This window comes from Gadus macrocephalus, chromosome 16 (assembly GCF_031168955.1).
Source record: "Gadus macrocephalus chromosome 16, ASM3116895v1".
In the NCBI taxonomy this organism is placed as follows: domain Eukaryota; kingdom Metazoa; phylum Chordata; class Actinopteri; order Gadiformes; family Gadidae; genus Gadus; species Gadus macrocephalus.
The window spans coordinates 7,239,450-7,261,583 of record NC_082397.1 but is presented as its reverse complement, the minus strand read 5'-3'; the positions used below and the strand labels follow the sequence as shown (position 1 = coordinate 7,261,583).

The following is a 22,134-nucleotide window of genomic DNA, read 5'->3' as shown; positions in this document are numbered from 1 at the left end:
CACAAGGCAAGCCGATGCACTTCACCATGTTGATAAGAGAATTAAAATGAGAAGAATTATGGGACAAAAAAATCAAGGGATATTTAGCATAGAAAAAGAATTTGCGATTAATCGTGAGTTAACTATGACATTAATGCGATTAATCACGATTAAATATTGTAATCGCTTGACAGCTCTACTATATATAGTAGACATGTTGACCGTCTCCCAGTGTCCCCTATGCAGGCTGAGTACCTCCTCTTTATGCATGTGTATATAGTAGAGATATCTATATATAGTAGAGATATCTATACCTAGTAGACGTGTCGAGCACCTCCCTGTTTTCCCCCATGCAGGCTGAGAACCTCCTCCTGGACGCCGACTCCAACATCAAGATCGCCGACTTCGGCTTCAGCAACGAGTTCACGATGGGCAGCAAGCTGGACACCTTCTGCGGCTCCCCGCCCTACGCCGCCCCGGAGCTCTTCCAGGGCAAGAAGTACGACGGCCCCGAGGTGGACATCTGGAGCCTGGGGGTCATCCTGTACACGCTGGTCAGCGGCTCGCTGCCCTTCGACGGGCAGAACCTCAAGGTGGGCCTGACGGGGACGCCGTTAGTGTTGAGTTATCGGGCGGACCCCTTGATCTGACGAGGCTTACAGGGGCCTCAGATGAAGGTCGTTAAGGAGCGGCTTAGGGCTCGTGGATGTGTAGTAGCCAGTATATAATCCCGTGTGAAATCATTCGTCCCAAACTTTTTGCGTCGGCGCCATCACGCATTTTAACATCCGACTATGTCACTGGGCACGACAAACGCAATTGGTAAACGGGCCAATCGAGATGTGAACCTGGGGTGATTGACAGTCGCGCCGCCCTAACGATCCCATCCCTTTGATATGACCCCGTCCTCACCCCTCCAAGCGTCCGCCACCTCCACGACGTTTGCACCACCTACTGCTCCTTAGTGTTTTCGGGGTTAGCATCTCTGTTTTATTAACACAACGGTAATCTCCAAACTGCAACCGAAATATAAGCATTTTGCTCCGTTGGAGCTTAGCTTTAGAAATGTCTACAGGGAACGCCACATGATACCTAAAAAATATATATATTTGTCATCTGTATTGTAGGTACCATTGATGACTTAGTTTAACGGATGTGTATGACAACTGTGGATGAACAAAGAGTGTGACGAGATAATATAATGTCTCCCATTAAACTGTTTACTTATTGCAACCCTATTCAAGATAAGCTCCTCCTCTGCCATCATCAACAAGGAGGCTTCAGTGAGCCCATAACTGGTTTTTAAATGCCTTTTAATATTTGTTTGTTTCCCTGCCAATGGAAGCACTTTGGGTAGCCATTGCGCTTGAAGAGTGCATCATGCTGTTAAATGTCCTGGCCTCTCCTTTGGACCTGCTCGGTCTGGTCTGTTGATTCACTGGCCTGGTCTGTTCTTCCTGTCGGATCTTAGGAGCTGAGGGAGCGGGTCTTGCGGGGGAAGTACCGCGTCCCCTTCTACATGTCTACCGACTGCGAGGGAATCCTGCGGCGTTTCCTGGTACTCAACCCCACCAAACGCTGCACCCTAGAGGTGAGGAGGACAAACTGCAGTTGCACAACGAATTCGATTTTTTTTTAGAAATCTAGATTATTTTGCGATGTTCCTTTTCGTTGGTGTTTTGCAGCCTATTGTAACTTAGGTAACACCCTGTATTTGTTAAAGCGCCTAAAGTGTTTTATCCATAATTCTCATTTTAATGGGGATTAATTTAATTTTTTTAATTTTTTCTTTTCATCATCTCTCGCTCTCTCGCTCTCTCTCTCTCTCTGTGACTCTCTCCAAATCTCCCTACATCTCTCTATCTTTCTCCATCTATCTCTCAACCTCCCTTTCTCGTCACTCTCCAGCAAATCATGAAGGACAAGTGGATGAATGTGGGCTATGAGGGAGATGACCTGTTACCTCACATAGAGCCTGTTGAGGACTACAACATCACCAGTCGCATCGGTGGGTCATGGAAAGACACAGTAATGCAATACAAAGCCCAGCATGCAAAGCGACAGCTCCTTTCTCAGCCTTTTGTTCAATCAAATGATTCAAATGGATTTGTAAGTGTTAAAATTGCAATCAAATACCCAGCCAGTACAAGATCCACTGAGAAACAAACACATTAGCTTCCGTATATCTCTAAACGATGGAATTTTTCTTCACTTCATCTAAAATGGTCTTCGCTGGTCTTTCTTGTTTTTAAAACCAGTTGAGCGCAACATTCTTCGTCAAATCATTGAACTTGCATTACGATGTGGACAAATAACTATTCAAATTGATAAAAGGCCTAGTCTGATTCCGTCTTGAATCACAATTCCAGTTTCAAATAAAAAATCGGATTGAAGTGTGATCCAGAATTATCAGTGAAACTGGATTGTGTGACATAACATGACGCCAACGCGAGCGACGAGCATTAACGTCCCAACCTGTCTCCTGTGGGGCGCAGAGGTGATGGTGGGCATGGGCTACTCCCGGGACGAGATCAAAGACGCGCTGACCACCCAGAAGTACAACGAGGTCACCGCCACCTACCTGCTTCTGGGGCGCAAGTCTGAGGTAAGGGTTCCCCGAGAACGCAGGCGGCCATGTTTGGGTTAGCATCCCTCCCTGTTGGTGCCGGGGCTAGCACAGACATGTATAGAACAGTGTGGGTGGGGTCAGGTCTGGTGGAGTTTCCCTTTAGCTCAAAGTGCCATGTGAATCCCCCTGCATGGGGGTTTGAAACCCTTACAAGCATTTCATATGCAAGATTATATTTGTGTCTTTATGTTTTTGTGTTGGACACTGAAACAACCTTTATTGACGTCGTCATTTAGCTGATCAACTAAGCTGTTCCATCTGCTTCTTTACTGTTTTCTCTCTCTCTCTCGCTCTCTCTCGCTCTAGACTGAGGGGGGGGATTCTCGCTCTGCCAGCTGTCTCAGTCTGTCCCGGGTGCGCCCCGGCAGCACCATTACCAACGGGACCAGCAAGCACTCCTCCTCATCATCGACGGGACCGGCCTCTTCCTCGTCCTCGGCCCACAAGGCCCAGCGCAGCGCCTCCACCTACCAGAGGCAGAGACGCCACTCCGACTTCTGTAGGACTCACACACACACACACACACACACACACACACACACACACACACACACACACACACACACACACACACACACACACACACACACACACACACACACACACACACACACACACACAGTAACAGTTAAACAGTCTTCTACTCACAAACGGTCTCTCTCTTTCTCTTTCTCTTTCTCTCTCTCTCTTTCTCTCTCTCTCTTTCTCACTCTCTCACACAAACACACACACGTACACGCGCTCACACACATGTACACGCGCTCACACACAGTAACATTTAATCACTCTCACTTCACACACACACACTTGTCGTATGTTTTTAAAGGGCTTCCAATGGTTTTTTCCGACGATCCTTCGCTTTGTTCCTCTTTCTTTTTTCGGTACAATGTTGTCATTCATCGCGTCTCGCTCTCACTCATCTTCTTGCCCTCTGCGTCCCCCCTCCTCCTCCCCCGCGCTGCAGGTGGTCCGGCAGCACCGGGCTCCGCCCATCCCAAGAGAAGTCCTAGCGGCGTCGGCGAGGGGGCGGGGCTTAAGGAGGAGCGCATGTCCATCCGCAAGGCCAGCACTAACACGGTTGGCTCTCGTAGCATCCCCACCCCCTCCAGCCCGATGGTGAGCTCCGCCCACAACCCAAATAAGGCAGAGATCCCCGATCGCAGGAAGGAAGTCAACGCAACCACGGTAACCGTTAAATCGCTCTTTTAATTATAATGATATTTTGGTGTCTTAGGTTTTAAAATGTCAGATTTACATGGAATCACAACACTGACAGCTTGCTTAACCGACGTGTAATATGAGAGCGACAGACTTATGATTCACCCCAATGATAATGCAATGACATTTGCAATATGCAAATAGTCTCTGCTGTGTTATGTGGGGCGCTGTAGGGAAATATCTGACATGAATATGTCATCAGAAAACACCAGTTGAACTGACACTTTAATTTGATCAGCTAATTGTCCTGTGATTACCTGATATTGGTTTGTTTTGTCCTGTGTATTAACGAGGATAAACCTATTATTATGGCCTCATGGCGACGGGTGGGAGGTTACTAAAGAGGCAATGTCTGCGTCTCGTCTTCCAGAACAACATCCCGGCCAGCGCCATGACCCGCAGGAACACGTACGTGTGCACGGACCGCAACAGCACCGAGCGGAGCTCACTGCTGCAGAACGGGAAGGAGAACAGGTGGGAAGAGTGGAGCCCCCCCCGAGGAACACCGCACTGAGCTGCTCCCCGAGGCTGGGCTGTCTCTGTGTGTGTGTCTGTGTGTGTGTGTGTGTGTGTCTTTATCGCTCTCTCGCTCTCTCTCTGACTGTCTGTCTCTTTCCCCGTGACTCTGTCTGTCTGTCTGTCTGTCTGTCTGTCTGTCTGTCTGTCTGTCTGTCTGTCTCTGTCTATCTCTCTGTGTCTGTCTGTCTCTGTCTGTCTGGCTGGCTGGCTGGCTGGCTGTCTGTCTGTCTGTCTGTCTGTCTGTCTGTCTGTCTGTCTGTCTGTCTGTCTGTCTGTCTGTCTGTCTGTCTGTCTGTCTGTCTGTCTGTCTGTGTCTGTCTGTCTCTGTCCCCGTCTCTCTCTCTGTCTCTCTCTCTCTCTGTGTCTGTCTCTGTCTTTCTCTTTACCTCTTTGTCTCTCTCCCTCTCTGTCTGTCTGTCTCTCTGTGTCTGTCTGGCTCTGCCACATATTCTCTTTGCTTGCTGTTATCTCTTAGAGAACAACAAAAAATTTGCATTTTCAGACTTTTCTCCCACACCCTCTCACCCTCTTTCTCTCACTCACCCTCTCATTCTCTTTCTTTCTCTTTTTCTCCACCTTTCTTTCTCACTCACTTGTGATTTATCTATCTGTCGCTGATTCCCTCGATCACATCTTCTGTTTTGTCCTCATTAACTGTCATCTGGTCTTTCCTGTATACGTTCCTATCATTATGTCTCTTGCACACACACGCACACACACACTATGTTCTCTGCCAGTTCATGGAAACAGCCTAATGCAGAAATCCAATTTAGACACACCTGCACCGAAACACAATAGGCCGAGACATACATGCATACGCACTCGTATGTGCACACAGAAACATGTGCACTGCTGATGTGATGGACAGGGAGTGGGACAACTTGTGGACAATGTCAAGCAGTTGGTGAAGGGAAGAAATGCATCATAAGCATAAAGCAAAACTCATTGCACACACATGCCTGCGCCTGCATGCAGTGCCTCACAAGCACACAGTACACAGCCTCCGGCATTCTCTCTCCCTCTCGCCTTCTCTCCCCCCTCCAATCTCTATCCCCATCAATGTTCAAGATCGAGTTCTGCTCTACAAGTGCATGGCAACCTCACCTGATGGCTCCATAGGCTCCGCCCCTCTCCATAGGCCCCGCCCCTTCCACGGCTTCAATTGTAGCTTATCCTTTACGTTAAGCGAAGCTCCGGTTGGTAGAGGTTTCCCGTCGCCACGGCGATGAAAGTGGGACGAACAGCTCGATTGGCCGATGGGTTCCACCGCTTAAGTTTTATGCGGAGATCGGAAGAGGGCAACAAACCCAGCAGGCAAAAGCAATACGGCGTTGGGGGGGGGGGGGGGGGGGGGAAGAGACTAATCCCATCTGACTCTGTTCAGCGAGGTTTACTGGGTTTAATGGTTCACTCACTGCACTCCCACTGCTGCCATCATACTGATTTAAAGGCCAGCGGCCAGACGTTGAAACACAGCAGCGTTTGAGCTCTGAGGGCACTCTGTCTGGTGGTGGCTGGGTAAGCCGACCGTCTTTGTTTGCAGAGAGCTTAGCGTGTTTGAGTTCAGCTGATGGTACGCGAGGCAGGGCCGTGCAAAGTGAAGCGCACTCCAGAGCTGAAAAGAAATGAGAAACAATGTGGCCCAAGAAAGGGAAAGGCTGTGGGGAATGTGAGGACGGGGAATTGGTGAAGTGAAGAAGACGAGTGAAGTCTTTGATAACCTTCAGTCAAATATTTTCCTTGTTGATTTCCTTATCCCTTTTTATTTGCAAACCACAAATTCAGTGTGTTATCCATTTTATGTTTACAAATCGATGCAAATGTTAGGATTGATTTGAATTGATATCGGTTGCCATCGTTGACGTCCCAAAAGCAGACGTACCAATAGGGGACGGCCATTTGAATTTAGCGCTAATATTCCGACTTTTTTTCTCCCCTCTCTCTCCCTCCCCCGCAGCAGCGCCGTCTCCCACCGCCTCCCGCCCGCCTCCCCCTCCACCCACAGCATCGCCGGGGCGTCCGGAGCCTCCTCCGCCGCCTCCACCCCCACCTCCCGGCTGGCCAGAGGCACGTCCGTCCGGAGCACCTTCCACGGGGGGCAGATCCGGGACCGCCGTCCTCCCTCCCACGTGCCCCCGGTCTCCCCCACGCTGTCCCACGACGCCACCCCCCTCCCCCACGCGCGCACCCGCGCCACCACCAACCTCTTCAGCAAGCTCACCTCCAAGCTGACTCGCAGGTAAGGGGAGGGGCTAGGGTTAGAGTGAAGGGTAGGAGGGGAGAGTTTGGGGGAGGGAGGGGGAGTAAGAGGGCGCCTGAATGCTGTGTTCACTTTGTTTCCAACGCAGATGGGACAAATGTAGGTGAACAGATTGGCGTAGCTGCACTGATTAATCGGCCAAAGTGGTGTGTGTGTTCCTTCAAACATTTAGGGACTGACTTTAATCAGACACTTTCAAAACCTTACTTAAGGGGCTGAAAGTGTGTTGGTTTGTGTAGTGTGTAGTGTGTAGCTAGTTCCTCTACCCGTGTTCTCAGCCCAGGGGTTAACAGCTAAGCTGTTAGCATCTATCGTAGCCCTGGAAGCTAACACCGCTCTGCTCGGTAGCATCGTGCAGCTATCCTGGCTGCTTTTAACCTCCAACTCCTCTCTTATAACTAACACTTCTGCTCCCTGAGGATTAACCCTTACAGACTCTTTACTCCTTGCCGCTCACTCTTAACAACACTCGCCTGTCAGAACCCTGCTGAACATAGCACGGCTGGTGTTTCTAGCGTTGGGAAACGTTATAGACGTTATAGAACCAGTTAAGGGCTCGAAGATTGAACATGAGTGAGATTTTATCTGATGCCATGTGAATTGTTTGTGATTATCTTGGACCCCACCCCACCCATCTGGCAATCTGTACCTTAAAACAAGCTCATTACGGTGGTTTGAAACGTGTAACCCAGAGTTGGCTTATCTCACTATTATGTCTGTTGTTGCTTTATTTGTTTGTTCATTCTTCCCTTTAACGATTTTTTGCTTTCTTGGCCAATCTTCTCCTTCCCCTGTTTCAACCGTCACCTCACCGCCTCTCCATTTACTTTAATTGCTCTCACGTCTATTTTTCAATCTTTCTGCCATTTTCAACTCTTCAATTCATCCTTCTCTTGTCTTTCACATCATGTTTTCCTTTCGTTTTCATCTTTTGTTTTGGTTTTGTTTGTTTTTGTTCTCCCCCCCCCCCTCCTCCCCCCCTCTCTCTTCTCGGTTTCTCCCACCCAGGGTCACTCTTGACCCCTCTAAACGTCCGGGCTCAAACAAGTCTGTGTCGGGCTGCCCTCTGCCCCAGGGAACCAAACCTGTTAGTAAGTCCTCCTACTGTGTTCTCTGGCTGCTGCTGCTGCTCTCCACGTCGTCTGTCTGTCTGCCTGTGTTGTCCGTCCGTCCGACCGGTCAGTCCGTCTGCCTGCCTTGTTTGCCTGACTGCCAGTCACTGCCCTATCACACCCTATCCCCCGCCCCCTACCCCATCCTCGATGCGCTGCCGCGGTTGGCTGCAGCCTCCTCTACCTCTTTCTTTCTTTCTTTCTTTTTCTTTCTGTGCCTCTCTCCTCTCTCTCCTCTCTCTCTCCTCTCTCCTCTCTCTGTCTCTCCTCTCTCTGTCTCTCTCTGTGTCTCTCTCTCTGTCTGTCCGTCTGTCTCTGCTGGCTGAGTGCTGTGCTCTAGCACCGCCCAGAGGCGAGATGGAAACAGTTTTGTGACCCGGTGCAGAGAAGGACAACAGATGGTGTTTAGTTTAAGTACAGAGAAGAGGCTGGGTGTCCTCCTTTTGAGTGGGAGAGTTTAGGTTTTACGCTCACACATCTGTGTGTTGCACAAGTGATTAACTGATCTATTTATTATTTATATAGACCTTTCTTTAACCACTCACACCCAAGCACACAGGAATACCAAAGTGTGTAAGTGTGTGTTTGTGTGTGCGTGCATGTTCACTCTAAACCTGCAACTTGTCTCATGCGTGACCTCTGTAGAGGCACCTAGTCACCTAGTGTCCGTGTGTTCGATGCCAGCCTGCCCTCCAGCAGAGCTCGGACCGAGAGGGTAGGGGCTGTCTATAGAAGGAACATGGTGGCGCGGCCCAGCCACAACAGACAGGGGGTCTGTCACTCATTTAGTGTGGAAGACCCCCAATCATGGACACTGAAGTCCTTCTAGCACGCTTGACTACCACTAATAAAAAACACATTGTGTATAACACAGCGGCTCTGCGCTCTTGGTGAGAAGCGATTGCACTTTGAGTTGTGGCTCCAGCATCAACTCTGTGCCTTGATTGTCTTCAGCGTACCAGCGTTGGTCTCTTTGGAAACAAGCTTCTGCCGATTGATTAAATGTAAATGTGAGCGGATTTAGCTTTTTTTTTTTTTTTATATATATCCTGTTCACCGAAGCCAGATGTCCACAGTTCTCAAACACGTGTCCGAGCCTCAGCTTGGGAGGTTGAACCCCCTCCAGAGAGTGAGACGGCCCCCTCTGAGGCTCCGGGAGGGCCCCCCCCCCCCACCAGAGACGACGTTAAACATGCTCTCAGGTCATCTGTGGTTACCATCAGCCATACAGTCATCAGACACTCAGTCAGCCAGCCAGGCCACCGGGCAGCCGCCCGGTGGCCTGGCTGGCTGACTGAGTGTCGGTGACATTTAAACATTTAAAGTCTGGATTAGTTATGTAACGCAGGATTAGCCCTGTGTAAACCCTGCTCTCTTAAGATACAGATGCTCGTAGTCTCTCTCTCTCTCTCTCTCTCTCTCTCCCTCGTTTGCTCTCTCAGATTCAGTGGATTCTGTAATGTAATTATAGGAACCGAACGCCATCATGTAGACGTGACGATGACTTTGTTGTTTTCTCTGTATTGTATGAGGGATTATGATTAGTATTTTCGGTGCTATTTAAAGAAGTGTAATTCAATAGCAGCCCGGCGATAGCGGTGTTCCAGGGACAATTCAAATGTATATATTGATCATTAGTCTTGCTTCAGGGACATGCCTAGTTCTCCGCTCCACGTAGAAGAGGATGTGAGGCCCCAGGTTATCTTTTGAGCCAGGGAGGAAGGTGGTGTGCGTGGAACACCAAGATGGTTCCACCAATGTGCTCATTAATATTACTATTTGGACTGGCCAGGAAATGAGCTGTCTAGGTGACTGTTGTCGTTAAACAACAAGCATCGACCACATGTTTCACCTGCAAAGTGTATATTGACTTAATTGATAAGATCGTTTGGTTGGTTCACATTCTGACTACTGCTTCCAAGAATCATCTCTTGCACCTTCTCTGGATTCACCCCCTCCCCCTTCCTTTGTTTCCCCCTGTCATTCTGTTGTCGTGGTAACGTTGATATGATGTTGTGTCGTATCCATCTAGCGAGTGTAGGCGGTCCATCGCACCATCCATGGTTTCAGGCCGAGTCGTGTTCTGTGTTGTGATTGGTCTGTGACTGGTTGTTGTTGTTGTGGCTTTGCTGCTGACTTGACCAATTGTATTCCAAGTGGGGGGGGGCGGGGCTAGGTTAGAGGGAGGGAGTGGTTCTTGCTTGTGATTTGCTGATTAATTCCTAACGGAAACCTTTGTCTTCTTCTTGAGGGTCACAGACGAACCTGAGAGAATCAGCAGATCTCCGGTCTCAAGGTGAGTTCGTTATTACCTTTTTAAAACTGTCGGAAAATACTCTGGGATTTTTTTATTTATTTTTTACATCGGCCATAGTAGTAGTAGCGGCCTTCCGATTTTACACTGATTTGACAAAGTACTCGAACCTTTACACATAAAAGTAGAAACTTTGACATTGTTGGGACCTGTCGGTTAATATTCCAACCCATAACAATTATTCCAAATTTAAATGACCCAATCCGATAACTTCCAGAATCAAGGGGTCACACACATTTAGTCATGGTGCTGTGCTGGACCTTTGGGGTGATTTAACGGGTACCTCAACCAACTCCCTGTTTCCCTCCTGCGGCTGCTGCAGCCTCCGCCTCCGCCCAGCCTCAGACTCAGCCTCTGGTTAGGGCCAGCAGGTAAACCCAGCGCAGTGGAGTGTTTAGCGGTAGCTACGTAGCTCGTGACTTGGCTAGTTGTGGTTGCTTACAGAGCGGCAGTGGTGTTCGTAGGACACCGTTTGGGGTCGCTGGTGGCTCCTTCCTAGAGGGACGAATAGAGTGATTGCTGTGGTTTGCATCCACTGTGGTCGGAGGTCCAGTTCTCTGAGGCAGAACTGTTTGCCTGTATTGAATAAGGGACCTTGTGGTCTACGTCCCGACACCTGGAGGCCAACTCTGATGCCTCGCTCAAAGGAACACAGGAATTTCATGTTAACAGAGAGCTGCAGACGGCTTCCTCCATCCTTTGGTTGTGCAATGGCATTTCCAGTATTTATTTTAGCTCCTGCTCCTGGCCCAGATACCAGACATTATTCAGTATTAAAGCAGTTCTGGTGACGGTAAACTTAAATAACCCTGCAGGCTGGATACTAAACCCAACCGCATGATTATTAATGAGAAGCCAGAATGTCTCGCCAAATACCCATTTCTAAGCTTTGTATGGGTAAATAAAGGACAACATTTTGCCTTCTCCCGAATCCTCAGCCAACAGGTAACATGTGTCACATGGTGTATTGTGTTCATGTTTGTTCAGTGTCACCACACATTGTTTTCATGCTGGTACTTTATATTGCTGTATTAATTTATGACACAAAGTTATTTTAGTTTAATCATTTCAGAGGCAAATATGATTTGCATGTCTTGCGCATCACTTTGGATCCAGACTGTTTTAATATAAATGTATATTTATTAACAAGACCCAGCTAATAGGGAAAATACAACATGTAGGCATAACGTGTGTGACCAAACTATAATGTGATATTAATATATTTCCTTCTTTTCCTCTCTCTCCCCAACCCTCCATCACTGCACCCCCATACATTTTCAATACATCCAATCACCTTTTCCATCCACCCACACTCATCCATTCACTCGTTTCACTCTCTTCAACACTGGGCCGGTTGACCCCTTGACCTCCTTTTTAACCTCTGCAATCCTCCACCCCTCTCACTCACTCTGCGACATGCCCCCACCTCAATACACCACCCATCCTCCATCCTCTCCCCTCTCCCTCCATCTCCCCACCCCTCGGCCCCCCTCTCCCCGGCCCCCCCCAGTCGCCATCTACCTGGGCATCAGAAGGCGCTGGAGCCCCGGGCTCCCCGATGCGGCTGGGATGTGAGGGTGCGGAGCCAGCGGGACCCGGCCGAGGTGGTGCTGGCGCTGCGCGAGGCGGCCCAGAGCTGCGGCTGCCAGGTCCACCAGGCCGGCCCCTTCCTGCTGTCCTGCACGCACGGCGCGGCCGGCGCCCGCGTGGCCTTCGAGGCCGAGGTGTGCCAGCTGCCCGGCGCCAGGGGCCCCCCCGGGGCCTCCGCCGCCCCCGCCGGCGCCCTCGCCGCCGTCCCCGCGCAGAGCAGCGGCGTGCGCTTCAAGCGCCTGTGGGGCGCGCCGCTCGCCTTCAGAGACATCGCCACCAAAGTGTCTAAGGAGCTGGAGCTCTGAGGGCGGGGCGGCGGGGGGGGCGGGGGCACGCCGCACGGGGACAGGGCGGGGCTACGAGGAGGAGGACGACGACGACGGAGGAGGAGGAGGATCGAGGAAGATGAGGGTGAGGAGGCGAAGAGCCGCTCGCCGTCATCTCCTCCTGCTCCTCCTCCTGCTCCTTCTCTCCGCGCGGTGGACGCCCGGCCTCCGGCAGGGACACGCCTCTTCTCCCAGCGGGAGAAACAACGGACGCACAGACACGGATAGAGCGCCCTCTGCAGGCTGATGAAGACGATGGTGACGACTGGAGCTGCCACCTTTGAACCCCCTTGCTTAGGAACCACCACCCCCCCCCCCCCCCCCCCCCCCAACTCGTGACCTCATGGAGTCAACCGGCTTTTCCCCTCCATGATTCCACATTTGCCGACGAGAATGAGCAACTCTGTTTTCTCATTTTCACTCCTATTGTATCATATTTGTCATCATTCCTTTTTAAAGAGCTGCTATTTAAAGACTTTTGTTTTATTTGTTACATAGTATTTTGTTATTGTTGTATGCTTTTAGAATGGGCAGGTGATTATTGACCTCTGTTGTTGTTTTACATTTTGGGTCATGTTGGCGGAGGATGTTTCCCACCACGATTTTAAAACGAGGGCGCAGTCTGTTTCTCGGCCTCTAGAGAGAGATGTGCAGAGACTCGCGACAGTTCCCCCTCACTCGGTTGAGCTGTAGACACATGTTAAGACGTTCTGTCTGTCCATTCGTCCATGGCACCTGTTTTACTGTTCATGTTGTTTTTATTGTACCTTGGTACAAACACATCCCAGTCGGTTCTCAATCTGCCTACAAACGGATCGGTAGCTAAACACGATGTTCCCTCACTAGCGAAGCTGCCCCCTGTCCCATAATGACACGTAGGTTAGCGGAAACATCACTACTTGTCCACACGATGAAATAAAAGGATGTACTATACTCCTGTTTTTATTTTCCTGCACCTTTCACCACACAATAGATCTACATGGGAAGAGTAAGGTCCAAACAAGCATTGGAAACAAATAACTCATTCAAGAGTCCTAGAAAAAGGTGACTGGTGCGGTGTGTTAACGGTGAAAGGAAAAACAAGGTTTTCCAACTCGGAGAATGCTGTTTTTTTTATTTTCTAAAGGGATACATTTAAAATAATGTCTCTGAATGTTTGAATGCTTGTCAGGGAGGTGGAGGGCGTGATGGTGGATGACCAGTGATGTCTAAGGATTATATTGAGTGACGTGCTTTGTATCCACCTCCAGTACAGGGACTGTACACTCTGGTCCGCTCTCCTTACTCCAATCTTCACACTCATTTAGGTCCAAATCTCAAGCATAACACACAGCAGCGCAGACTACATTTCAGTGGAAAAAGTCAAACCGTGGTGACAAACATGTCTGTTGGGGAAATACTAAAAGTGTACTGTCTTGTCTCCTACCTGAAAACCGGTTGGGATTACTTTGTTGTCGTTGATGCCGTTTGGGCAGTCCTAGCTGCGTCTGGAAGCCACTGTACACCCCGCGAATCCCACCAGCCATACAACACGTCTTAACAGTGTACAAATGCAGACTTACCTAACAGCCAATCTGTGTTTGACACTCGCTTGTTTCACTAGTAGAACCTGTAGAATTAGCCACTGTAGTGATAACGTCACTTCATGTGATGAGTTCAAACAGTATTTGTTTCCTGCTGCCGTGCTGTACCGTACTGTAGCAATGGCCGTAGGTCTTGGGCGATGTGTTTATGCGGTAAGACCGGTTCGAAGACTAATAGACGCGAGACGTCCTTTCAACACAGAAAAGCCACCATTTGTTCATTGAAAGCAACATTGATTTGAATACTCTTCTGTCCCGTCCTAACATCACTTCCCTATTTTCAGACCCCGAGTAGCAACACGCTGAACCCTGGTGGCCACACCCTTGGCCTTGTGTTGACCAATCACACTGCAGTACTGTTAAGGGGGCGTTACGACTGTTGACCCATCACCTTTGCGTGTTTTCTCAAACGGTGTAGGACTGTTGCGGTGTTGGTCTGGTTGGTACCATCGGGCCACTGCAGAACCTGGATGCATGTGTGAAGTCGGTGTAGCGTTGGTGTCTTCAGCTGTGGAGAGCTAAGGAGGGGGCGTGAATGAAATTGCTGACCTTGAATGACCTCGGTAGGATGTAGGGTACCCCTCTATAAATAAATAAAGCCACTAACTTAATAGAATGTAGCCACTGGTCTGGACCCTGGAGCCTGCTCACACGTATGGTGCAAAGTTCTCTGAACGTAATCCCATTTGGTACTATGTTTGCAGAAAAATAGGCCGAAGCATTTGTTGTGTTGACGTTTTTTGAACCATCTGACTAAACGTGGACTTCTGAATGTCGACGGTGAAGTGTAAGGACAGACTTGATATTTCTACCGCTGTGATGACTAATACTTTACCGGGAGACCTGCAGTCCCATCCATGATGGCCACCACTGTCTTAAATGTTAAAGCTGTGATTTAGGGCTAATCCTTTGCCAACTCTTTTTCTGTTCAGTTATTTTTTGGTCCACCACTCCGTACTTTCCGACTGTACTGTCAACGAACATGAAGCGGGCCACGCTGTGAGACCAGAGCGTTTTGTTGTAGTGTGTGTTGAGGCAGTTGCTTTTATCAATGATACTTACGGGCTGAATAACCGATGACCGACCTGCAGTCCGGCTGCATGTCTCCAAGGAAACCATGTGTGACGCAAACTCAATAAAGACTTTCAAACCACTTCACCGTTCATTTGTTTCGTGTTTTGCCGGGGTGCTACAGTGAAAGTTTATTTTGTGCGTGTCTTCGCTCTCTCTGTGATGGACGCCTTGGACAAAAGCATCATTACTGACTAATAAATAGTAAGCAGTAGGGGCATGTGTTTGACGTTGGGGAGAATCTATCTGGTGCCCTTTCACCTGGCAGTGGGACCGAACTGATGCTTGAAGGCCTATATTAATATTTTCTAAAACAAAATCAGGAAACATCACAGGTTTGATTGTAACATGGGGCGTGATTTTATTTGTCAACCAATATTTTACAATCAAAAGGTGTTGATGAATTTCGGTCAGCGCTCATAGCAGGACTATTGGCTCCGATTGATCCCAGGATGTTAAAAGAGAGATTGGAAGATGGTTAAAGTGGGAAAGGAAGTAGAAAGTAGGAAGTGAAATGAAAAGGTCAGTAGGTTGAAGAGACAGTGTTCAGAAGTCAGAAGTAAGAAGCAACGCTTGATGACAGAGTAGCGTTGTTCTCAGGAAAATCTGCCAGACGGCATCATCCGGCAAAGCTAACTTTACAACAAGACCACCCGTTCGGTTTTTGTTTTTTTATAATACAAAAAATTGCAGGTATCCATTTGTCTGTTCCGTCTTTTCTGATTTACTTCTGGGCAGGGATCATGTCGTCGATGGACTCGGACTTCTCCAGCTTCTTCTCCATCGCCACCATCAGCTTGACACCATCAACCACCATCTGGACCTGATCCACCTCGGAGGAGCCCAGACGATCGGCGTTGGAGATGTCGAACACACCGCCCACGGAGGCTGTGTCGACGCCACCTGGTGGTTGAATAAGGGAGGGGAAATATAAATTAAGGTTTCTATTGATAGCTGGTCAGTGACCACCGGTGAGCCTACATCCATGGTGACGTTTGGATACAAAAACATTGAGTAGGCCTATATCTGTATACTTATTCATACTGTATATTGTGTAGGCCATGCAAAAATGTTAACATATTTTTTAGCAAATAAACATAGTATTCAGAATGTACAAATATAGATGATCAATCTATTCATATATGTTCTGGTCATTACTGTGTTTAAAACTTTGTTTATCTTTCAAACCCAACCAGGAGAATTAAGGGTCTCATGGCGGGGAACTCCAGACAGGAACAGAACGGGAACGTACCGGTTCCGCGCTTCTGCAGACGCAGCCTGGTGAGGATCTCCTCGAACTTGGCGTGTGTGCTGAGCTTGGGGAGTTTGACGTGCACGCCGCCGCGCAGGCCGGTTCCCAGGTTGGAGGGGCAGGTGAGCACGTATCCCAGATGCTCGTTCCACATGAAGCCGTGGTTGTGCTTCTTGAAGGTCTCCTCGATCTGCGGGGGGAGGGGCTCAGCGTTAAGAATGTGTGTGTGTGTGTGTGTGTGTGTGTGTGTGTGTGTGTGTGTGTGTGTGTGTGTGTGTGTGTGTGTGTGTGTGTGTGTGTGTGTGTGTGTGTGTGTGTGTGTGTGTGTATACATACATGTGTAAGAGTGTGGACAATGTGTGTGCATACATATCAGTGTGTGTGTGTGTGTGTATGTGTGTGTGTGTGTGTGTGTGTGTGTGTGTGTGTGTGTGTGTGTGTGTGTGTGCGTTACCTTCAGCAGACCGGTGCAGAAGCGTCTGAACACCTCCTTCATGTTGCCACCCTGCTGCATGGAGATGACGCGGAGATGATCCTCCTCGTTCACCCAGACCAGGAAAGTCTTAGCATCGTTGTGCCTGAGAGAGAGAGACGGGTAGAGAGACAAAGAGGGTGAGGGAGAGAAGGAGAGAGAGAGACGGGTAGAGAGGGAGAGAGAGAGAGAGAGAGACGGAGAGAAACGGGGAGAGAGACAGAGAGGGAGAGGGAGGACGAGAGAGAGAGAGAGAGAGAGACGGAGAGAGACAGGGAGAGAGACAGAGACAGAGAGGGAGAGAGAGCACCAGAAAGAAAAGGGGAATACGACTTTAATAATAATCTCTTTCAGGGACAAAATAATCTTTGTACATTGTATAAACGTACAGAATAAGCAACAGTTTGTCACACTAACTGGATATTCTGTGCGTGTGCGTGCGCGCGTGTGTGTGTGTGTGTGTGTGTGTGTGTGTGTGTGTGTGTGTGTGTGTGTGTGTGTGTGTGTGTGTGTGTGTGTGTGTGTGTGTGTGTGTGTGTGTGTGTGTGTGTGTGTGCGTCCCTCACCAGATGCCTCTAGCGTCGGGCCAGTCGCGGGCCATGCCGGCGCAGGTCAGCAGGGGGGAGACGGGCTTGTCGAACAGGAAGTGGTCGTTGATCAGCTGGTCCTGCTCCTTGTCGGTCATGCCGTTCAGGGGGTAGTACTTACCCTGGAACTCACCGCTCAGGGTGGCCAGAGCTGGGGACAGAACCACGGCAGACTCATCAGCAGCTGGAAGCTAGTGCCGGGCTCCATTGGTCATGTCTGCAGAATACTCTGAGTGCCCCAACACCCTCTCCCTCTGTAATATCTTGGGCCTCAATATACTCGGGGGTCGTGTACACCCAATCCAAAAAAATATATTTTCTTATAAAATGTGTTGTTTTTTCAACAGAAACCCAAGACCAGTTCAAGAAGCTCAAAGTAAAATGAATGATGCCCGCGTAAGTTATCACCCAAAAGAACAGAAGATAACAAACGGTGATACAATGAGACCCCTTTGTTTGACGTGACTGGACTTGACTGGCCGATAGTTACCCTCGATGGAGAGCTTCTCGATGGTTCTGCGCTCCCCACGGCTGTTGTGGGGGGGCAGGGTGAACCCCTTGATGGAGCGTCCGGTACGCACGCGGCTGGAGAGCACGTAGGCGGGGTCCAGGTCATCTCCTCCCTGGGGGGCGACAGGTGACGAGAGGTGGGGTGAATGGACGTCATTAACACAGAGAGAGAGAGAGAGAGAGAGAGAGAGAGAGAGAGAGAGAGAGAGAGAGACAGAGACAGAGACAGAGACAGAGACAGAGACAGAGAGAGTGAGACAGAGAGAGAGAGAGAGAGACAGAGAGTGAGAGAGTGAGAGAGTGAGAGAGTGAGAGAGAGAGAGAGAGAGAGAGAGAGAGAAGGTAATTCTGAAGAGGAGGAGTTGTTGTGGTGAGTTCCCTCTCGCTCCCTCACTCATTCTCACACTGTTGTTCTCTGCTTCCTCAGAACCACTGAAGGGGGGCACGCTGTATCTACAGGCCCGGCTGGCCGGCCCGGCTTACCTTCAGGTTCTCGAAGTTCAGGTCGGTCCTGTGCTTGTCGGTGGGTTTGTATCCACTGTGACGGTCGGAGATGATGGGGTCCAGCAGATCCTTGAAGACCTCGTAGGACTCCTCGTCACCAGCGACGCAGCCCACGGTCATGATGAAGGGGTGGCCTGGAGGGGAGGGGGGGGGCATGGTTAGTGGTCATGCACAAGAGCTGTCACGGCAGACGCTTGTTGATGTAACCGATACACTCACACACATACATTAATGAATGAGTACCAATTCCCCTCTATTCCCTGCCTTACTTGTTCTCTGTATAGTATACTATTCAAGTGTACTAAATGTAGGTATTACCAATACTTAATTTTGCCTTTATTACTAAAAAATTATAAGTATAATAATAAGTATATTTGATGCGCTATACACACACATACATTGTAACCCTAGTTTTAGGTAAATCAATCCCACCCGACTAGATAGAAAATGGTTCACGATATGGTGGTACTACCATCCCCGGGACCACCAGACTGATGTCCTGGGGGGTTAACACTCTATAGGCCCACGAGCTGCTGCCTCTTACCGGGGTTATCCACACCGGTCTGGATGATGTCATCCACGGTGAAGCCACTGGGGGTGGACTTTCCCCTCAGCTTGTTGTAAATGTCCTTGGTCAGCACCTGAGGTCACACACACACACACACACACACACACACACACACATGAAGACCAGGACCAACCCCCCGCAGCACCAAGAGTCCAGTGCACTGCGCTCCGTTCGGTTCTGTTCGGCCGTTTGTTTGAAAAAGAATGGCCTTAATGACCCTTAACGTTCACCATAAAAAAAACACGGTTGCGCAAAGAATCAGAGTATCTTATCGCAATATTTGCAGAATTGCAATCATATCGCATCAGCACTACAACATTATCGTTATATCGTGTTTTGAGGCCAATTCCCTTCTCTATTAACCTAGTGGTTGTTGAAACAGGTAAGGGTTAGGGATGGGGATTAGAGATCTGGGTTGTACTTTGGCCATGTAGTGGTTGTGTAGAGACAGGGTTAAGGTTAGGTTAAGGGTGAAGGGTGAGGGTAGATAGGGGACTCGTACCTTGGCCATGTGGTTGTTGTGCAGAGACAGATCGGGGAACTCCTCGTCCCCGGAGAACTTCATCTTGTAGTCATTGTGGCAGTTCTTTGCCATGGCTGTAGCTTTAGTTCTGTCTGGAGGGCAGAAGGACGTAAACACTTCAATACCAATCCAATGTCCATACCAATGGACATTTAAATCACTTAATTTGCAATATAAGGGATCAATACCAATATCCTTCTCAAAAGTACAAAATAATGAAAATAGTAATAAAAAATTTCTATTAACTTTTTTATAAAGCTGTTTATAAAATTTAATGAAATTTAGAATACAAAGACAACGCGGCTAATGATTTGTGTTTAGCTTCTATCACGTTATATCTGAATAGTAATAACTGGCTATTAGAGATGATTTGGATGTAGAACCAATGGAGCAAACCTTCCCACAACTCAGAGATTATTACACCCTGTGTCCTGGCTGGGGCTTCATAAAGGCCCTCAAGAGCCTTATCTATTAGTCTCCTGGTGAAGACTAAACACCTTCTCATCCTCTCTCTCTCAATCTGGCTCAATCTGGCTCTCTTCCTCTCTCCCCCCCCTTTGTCCCCCCCCCCCCCCCCCCCCCTACGTCTCCTTCTCTCCCCCCTCCCTCTCCTTCTCTCTCCCCCCCCTTCTCCTTCTCTGTCTCCCCCCCCCCCTCTCCCTCTCTCCTGTTGTGCAACAGCTGTGCAACCTGCCTGCCCTTCCGGGATTATAAAAAGCTGCTGCGTTAACAGCTGTCCGCTCTGCACCTGTTCCACTGCTCCTGGAAGCTAAAGAAACGAGCGAGCATCCGCCAGCTTCCCCAACACAGACACACTATAAGCTGGGCTGCAACGTGCACGCAGAAACACCCAGGCAGTTACAACCGGGTCCACTGCAGCATCTCAATTAGAGGAGACGCACCAATCCATCAAACAATCAATACTCCTGGTTGCAAGGACCAATCAAAATGCAAAGATGAATTGAAAGGCTGTATATAGTTAAGAATCTTAAGAGACCAGCTCTCTCGCGAAAAGCATAACAAAGTCTGATAGTAGTATAGTAGTTATATATAACAATCGGATACAACCCTCCCTGTCTCTTAGAAACACTTGGGGTGCATTCGATCCGGGACACCTGGCGTGTCTAAAGGTCACGGCGCCGGGCTCCAGCGGGTCGGGGGGGGCTATATTAAGCGCTCCTCGCTATGCACACGCACGGACACCGGAGCCACGCCAACAACTGGCGTCAGCACAACAGCTGAGACACACCAGCCTCCCCCGAGCCCTCCTCCAACACCCTCCGCCCCTCTGGCCTCCACGCCACCCCCCCCCCCCCAGACAACACCTCCCTGCAGGCCTGCAGACACCGCCGGCCTACGCAGGCCCGCGGTCGGTATCTTAAACCAGGCTCCGTAGTCGGATAACAAAAGTCCAAAATAGGAAATGAAAAAATGCGAGAGATACAGGGGGCTTCAGGGCTCCGGCAGAGGAGTGAGATCCCTTCCTGTCTCCTATTTTTCCTTTGCAGGGTTGCGAGTTGCGTCCGTATTTCTAGGAGAGAACGTCGAGTCCCACAGGCCTCCCATGCTCAGCCCAACTCATAGCATTGCACAGCGGCAGATTGATTTTTGCTTTACCTGCTCAAGAGAAAGAAACAACAGATCCCGGGATCAAATCCTGTAATCAACTGTAGGGGTAGCCCAACTCCGCCAGGTGCCAGGCTGTGCTTCTTATACCAGGACCTCTCTCCCCATTGGCCGGCCGCTCCCGTGTCCTGGGTCGGGATTGGTCGGAGCGCAGGGAGGGGCGGGGGGGTACCCCGTTTTCTAAAAGGCAAGAACGTACATCACTGCTCTGAACATGGGGCCTTGGACAACAGCTGTGGCCGGCCTAGCTCCGCCCACCCAGCCATCAGGCCATGCCCCTTCACCTCAGCCTGCTAGTAACAGGGATAGGACACGAGTTCGCTTTAGTACAGGGATCGAAGAAAAAGATTATCGGTTTGATCCCCATCTCTCCAATCCTTTGTAGGCTTGAACCCTAACTCTACCGTAATGCCCTGTGTCTGGTTGGATTTTTGGTTGCTTTGGATTAAATCTTAATATGAATAATTAGGCTTTGAAAATATTGTTCATGAGGTAATATATAATATAGGATTTAAAGTTAGGTTTTAAATCTGTTCCCTGGAGTAGTTTACATCACAGTTCTGTCTAGGATTAGGTCCTTATTACCTCAGCACATCAATGACTGAAGTGTAGATCATGTTGCATAGGGGCTGCGGCTTGCAGCTCACTTTCGTACTACTTACATGCATATGTGTGTCAGAGTGCAGTGTGTGTGTGTGTGTGTGTGTGTGTGTGTGTGTGTGTGTGTGTGTGTGTGTGTGTGTGTGTGTGTGTGTGTGTGTGTGTGTGTGTGTCTGTATGTCTGTATGTGTCTGCGTATCTTCTTGTCCTCAGACATGCTGAAGGGCCCCAAGGGTAACATCTCCTGTGGTTTTGCACATGAAGGTGATTGGCTGTCATTACAGTTTTTTCCTATCGTTTTCGGTCATGTACCCATACTATGGTCACTTTTCCCTATCACTTAACACAGTGGGCTTTAGAGACACACACCTCTGCATATCTGTTAACCTTTGGTGCAAAATGCACTACAACAACCACACCACAAACAATGCTGCCATAACTTAACACATGTTTCCTCTCAGAACACTATGACCTAAAAAACACTAACATCTTGAAGCATTGCCAATTGCATATATAAAATGTTGCTGTGTCCTCCAGTTTGGCATAGATTTCCTGTAGTGTTGCATTGAAAAAAAGAGAAAAAACACAGACAAACACTTCTTTGGACTACAGTAATAAAGTTTGTAATATTACAGTATGACAATCCAAGCCAAGTATCTGCTGACAGTGTTCATATGTCGGTTTACCTCCCACAAAAGATGTCACAATTGAGTGTGGTAAATGTACTGTAATTGTAAATACAGTAAATTACAGTAAAGTAAAGTGTTTTATGAGAAACTGAGAATAACAATTTTCAGTTTTTGTAATGCAAATTACATACAGTAAGTACGTAATATATGATCCAGAAACAAATCACAAACACAACAGTTTTTTTCACTGTGCTTTACTTTT

At 48.9% G+C, this 22,134-nt stretch overlaps 2 protein-coding genes across 14 annotated transcripts in view; one reads left to right on the top strand and one right to left on the bottom strand.

Annotated features, from left to right (window-relative positions):
* The window catches only part of mark4b (MAP/microtubule affinity-regulating kinase 4b), a 43,955-nt gene extending 29,271 nt beyond the window's left edge, over positions 1–14,684 (top strand). For 2 of the 13 annotated variants that reach the window (XM_060075207.1, XM_060075206.1), the window contains 11 exons: positions 336–572; positions 1,451–1,570; positions 1,888–1,987; positions 2,475–2,584; positions 2,915–3,107; positions 3,573–3,793; positions 4,197–4,300; positions 6,306–6,584; positions 7,614–7,696; positions 9,977–10,013; positions 11,542–14,684. In XM_060075207.1, the coding sequence (XP_059931190.1) occupies positions 336–572; positions 1,451–1,570; positions 1,888–1,987; positions 2,475–2,584; positions 2,915–3,107; positions 3,573–3,793; positions 4,197–4,300; positions 6,306–6,584; positions 7,614–7,696; positions 9,977–10,013; positions 11,542–11,926 (1,869 nt within the window). In that variant the 3' untranslated portion in view covers positions 11,927–14,684. Of the gene's footprint in view, positions 1–335; positions 573–1,450; positions 1,571–1,887; positions 1,988–2,474; positions 2,585–2,914; positions 3,108–3,572; positions 3,794–4,196; positions 4,301–6,305; positions 6,585–7,613; positions 7,697–9,968; positions 11,502–11,541 lie in introns of those variants that run through there. The other 11 variants (XM_060075213.1, XM_060075211.1, XM_060075217.1 and 8 more) reach the window with 11 other exon arrangements.
* A 253-nt stretch (positions 14,685–14,937) lies between these two features.
* ckmb (creatine kinase, muscle b) lies at positions 14,938–20,839 on the bottom strand. The gene is made up of 9 exons (XM_060075252.1): positions 20,635–20,839; positions 18,997–19,109; positions 18,471–18,567; positions 17,906–18,060; positions 17,403–17,535; positions 16,892–17,063; positions 16,308–16,431; positions 15,854–16,043; positions 14,938–15,504 (listed from the first exon to the last, which is right to left on the bottom strand). The coding sequence occupies exons 2-9, from the start codon at positions 19,087–19,089 to the stop codon at positions 15,326–15,328; spliced, it is 1,143 nt and encodes a 380-aa protein (XP_059931235.1). The 5' UTR covers positions 19,090–19,109; positions 20,635–20,839; the 3' UTR covers positions 14,938–15,325.
* Between the last annotated feature and the right edge of the window lie 1,295 nt (positions 20,840–22,134).

What these genes read in the sequence shown, in the direction of transcription:
- ckmb (XM_060075252.1), bottom strand. Translation starts at nt 19,089, where the DNA reads ATGGCAAAGAACTGCCACAATGACTACAAGATGAAGTTCTCCGGGGAC. An exon ending in ACAACAACCACATGGCCAAG is followed by an intron (nt 18,568 to 18,996) that starts GTACGAGTCCCC and finishes GTGTGACCTCAG; the next exon opens with GTGCTGACCAAGGACATTTA. An exon ending in CGAGAAGCTCTCCATCGAGG is followed by an intron (nt 17,064 to 17,402) that starts GTAACTATCGGC and finishes TTCTGTCCCCAG; the next exon opens with CTCTGGCCACCCTGAGCGGT.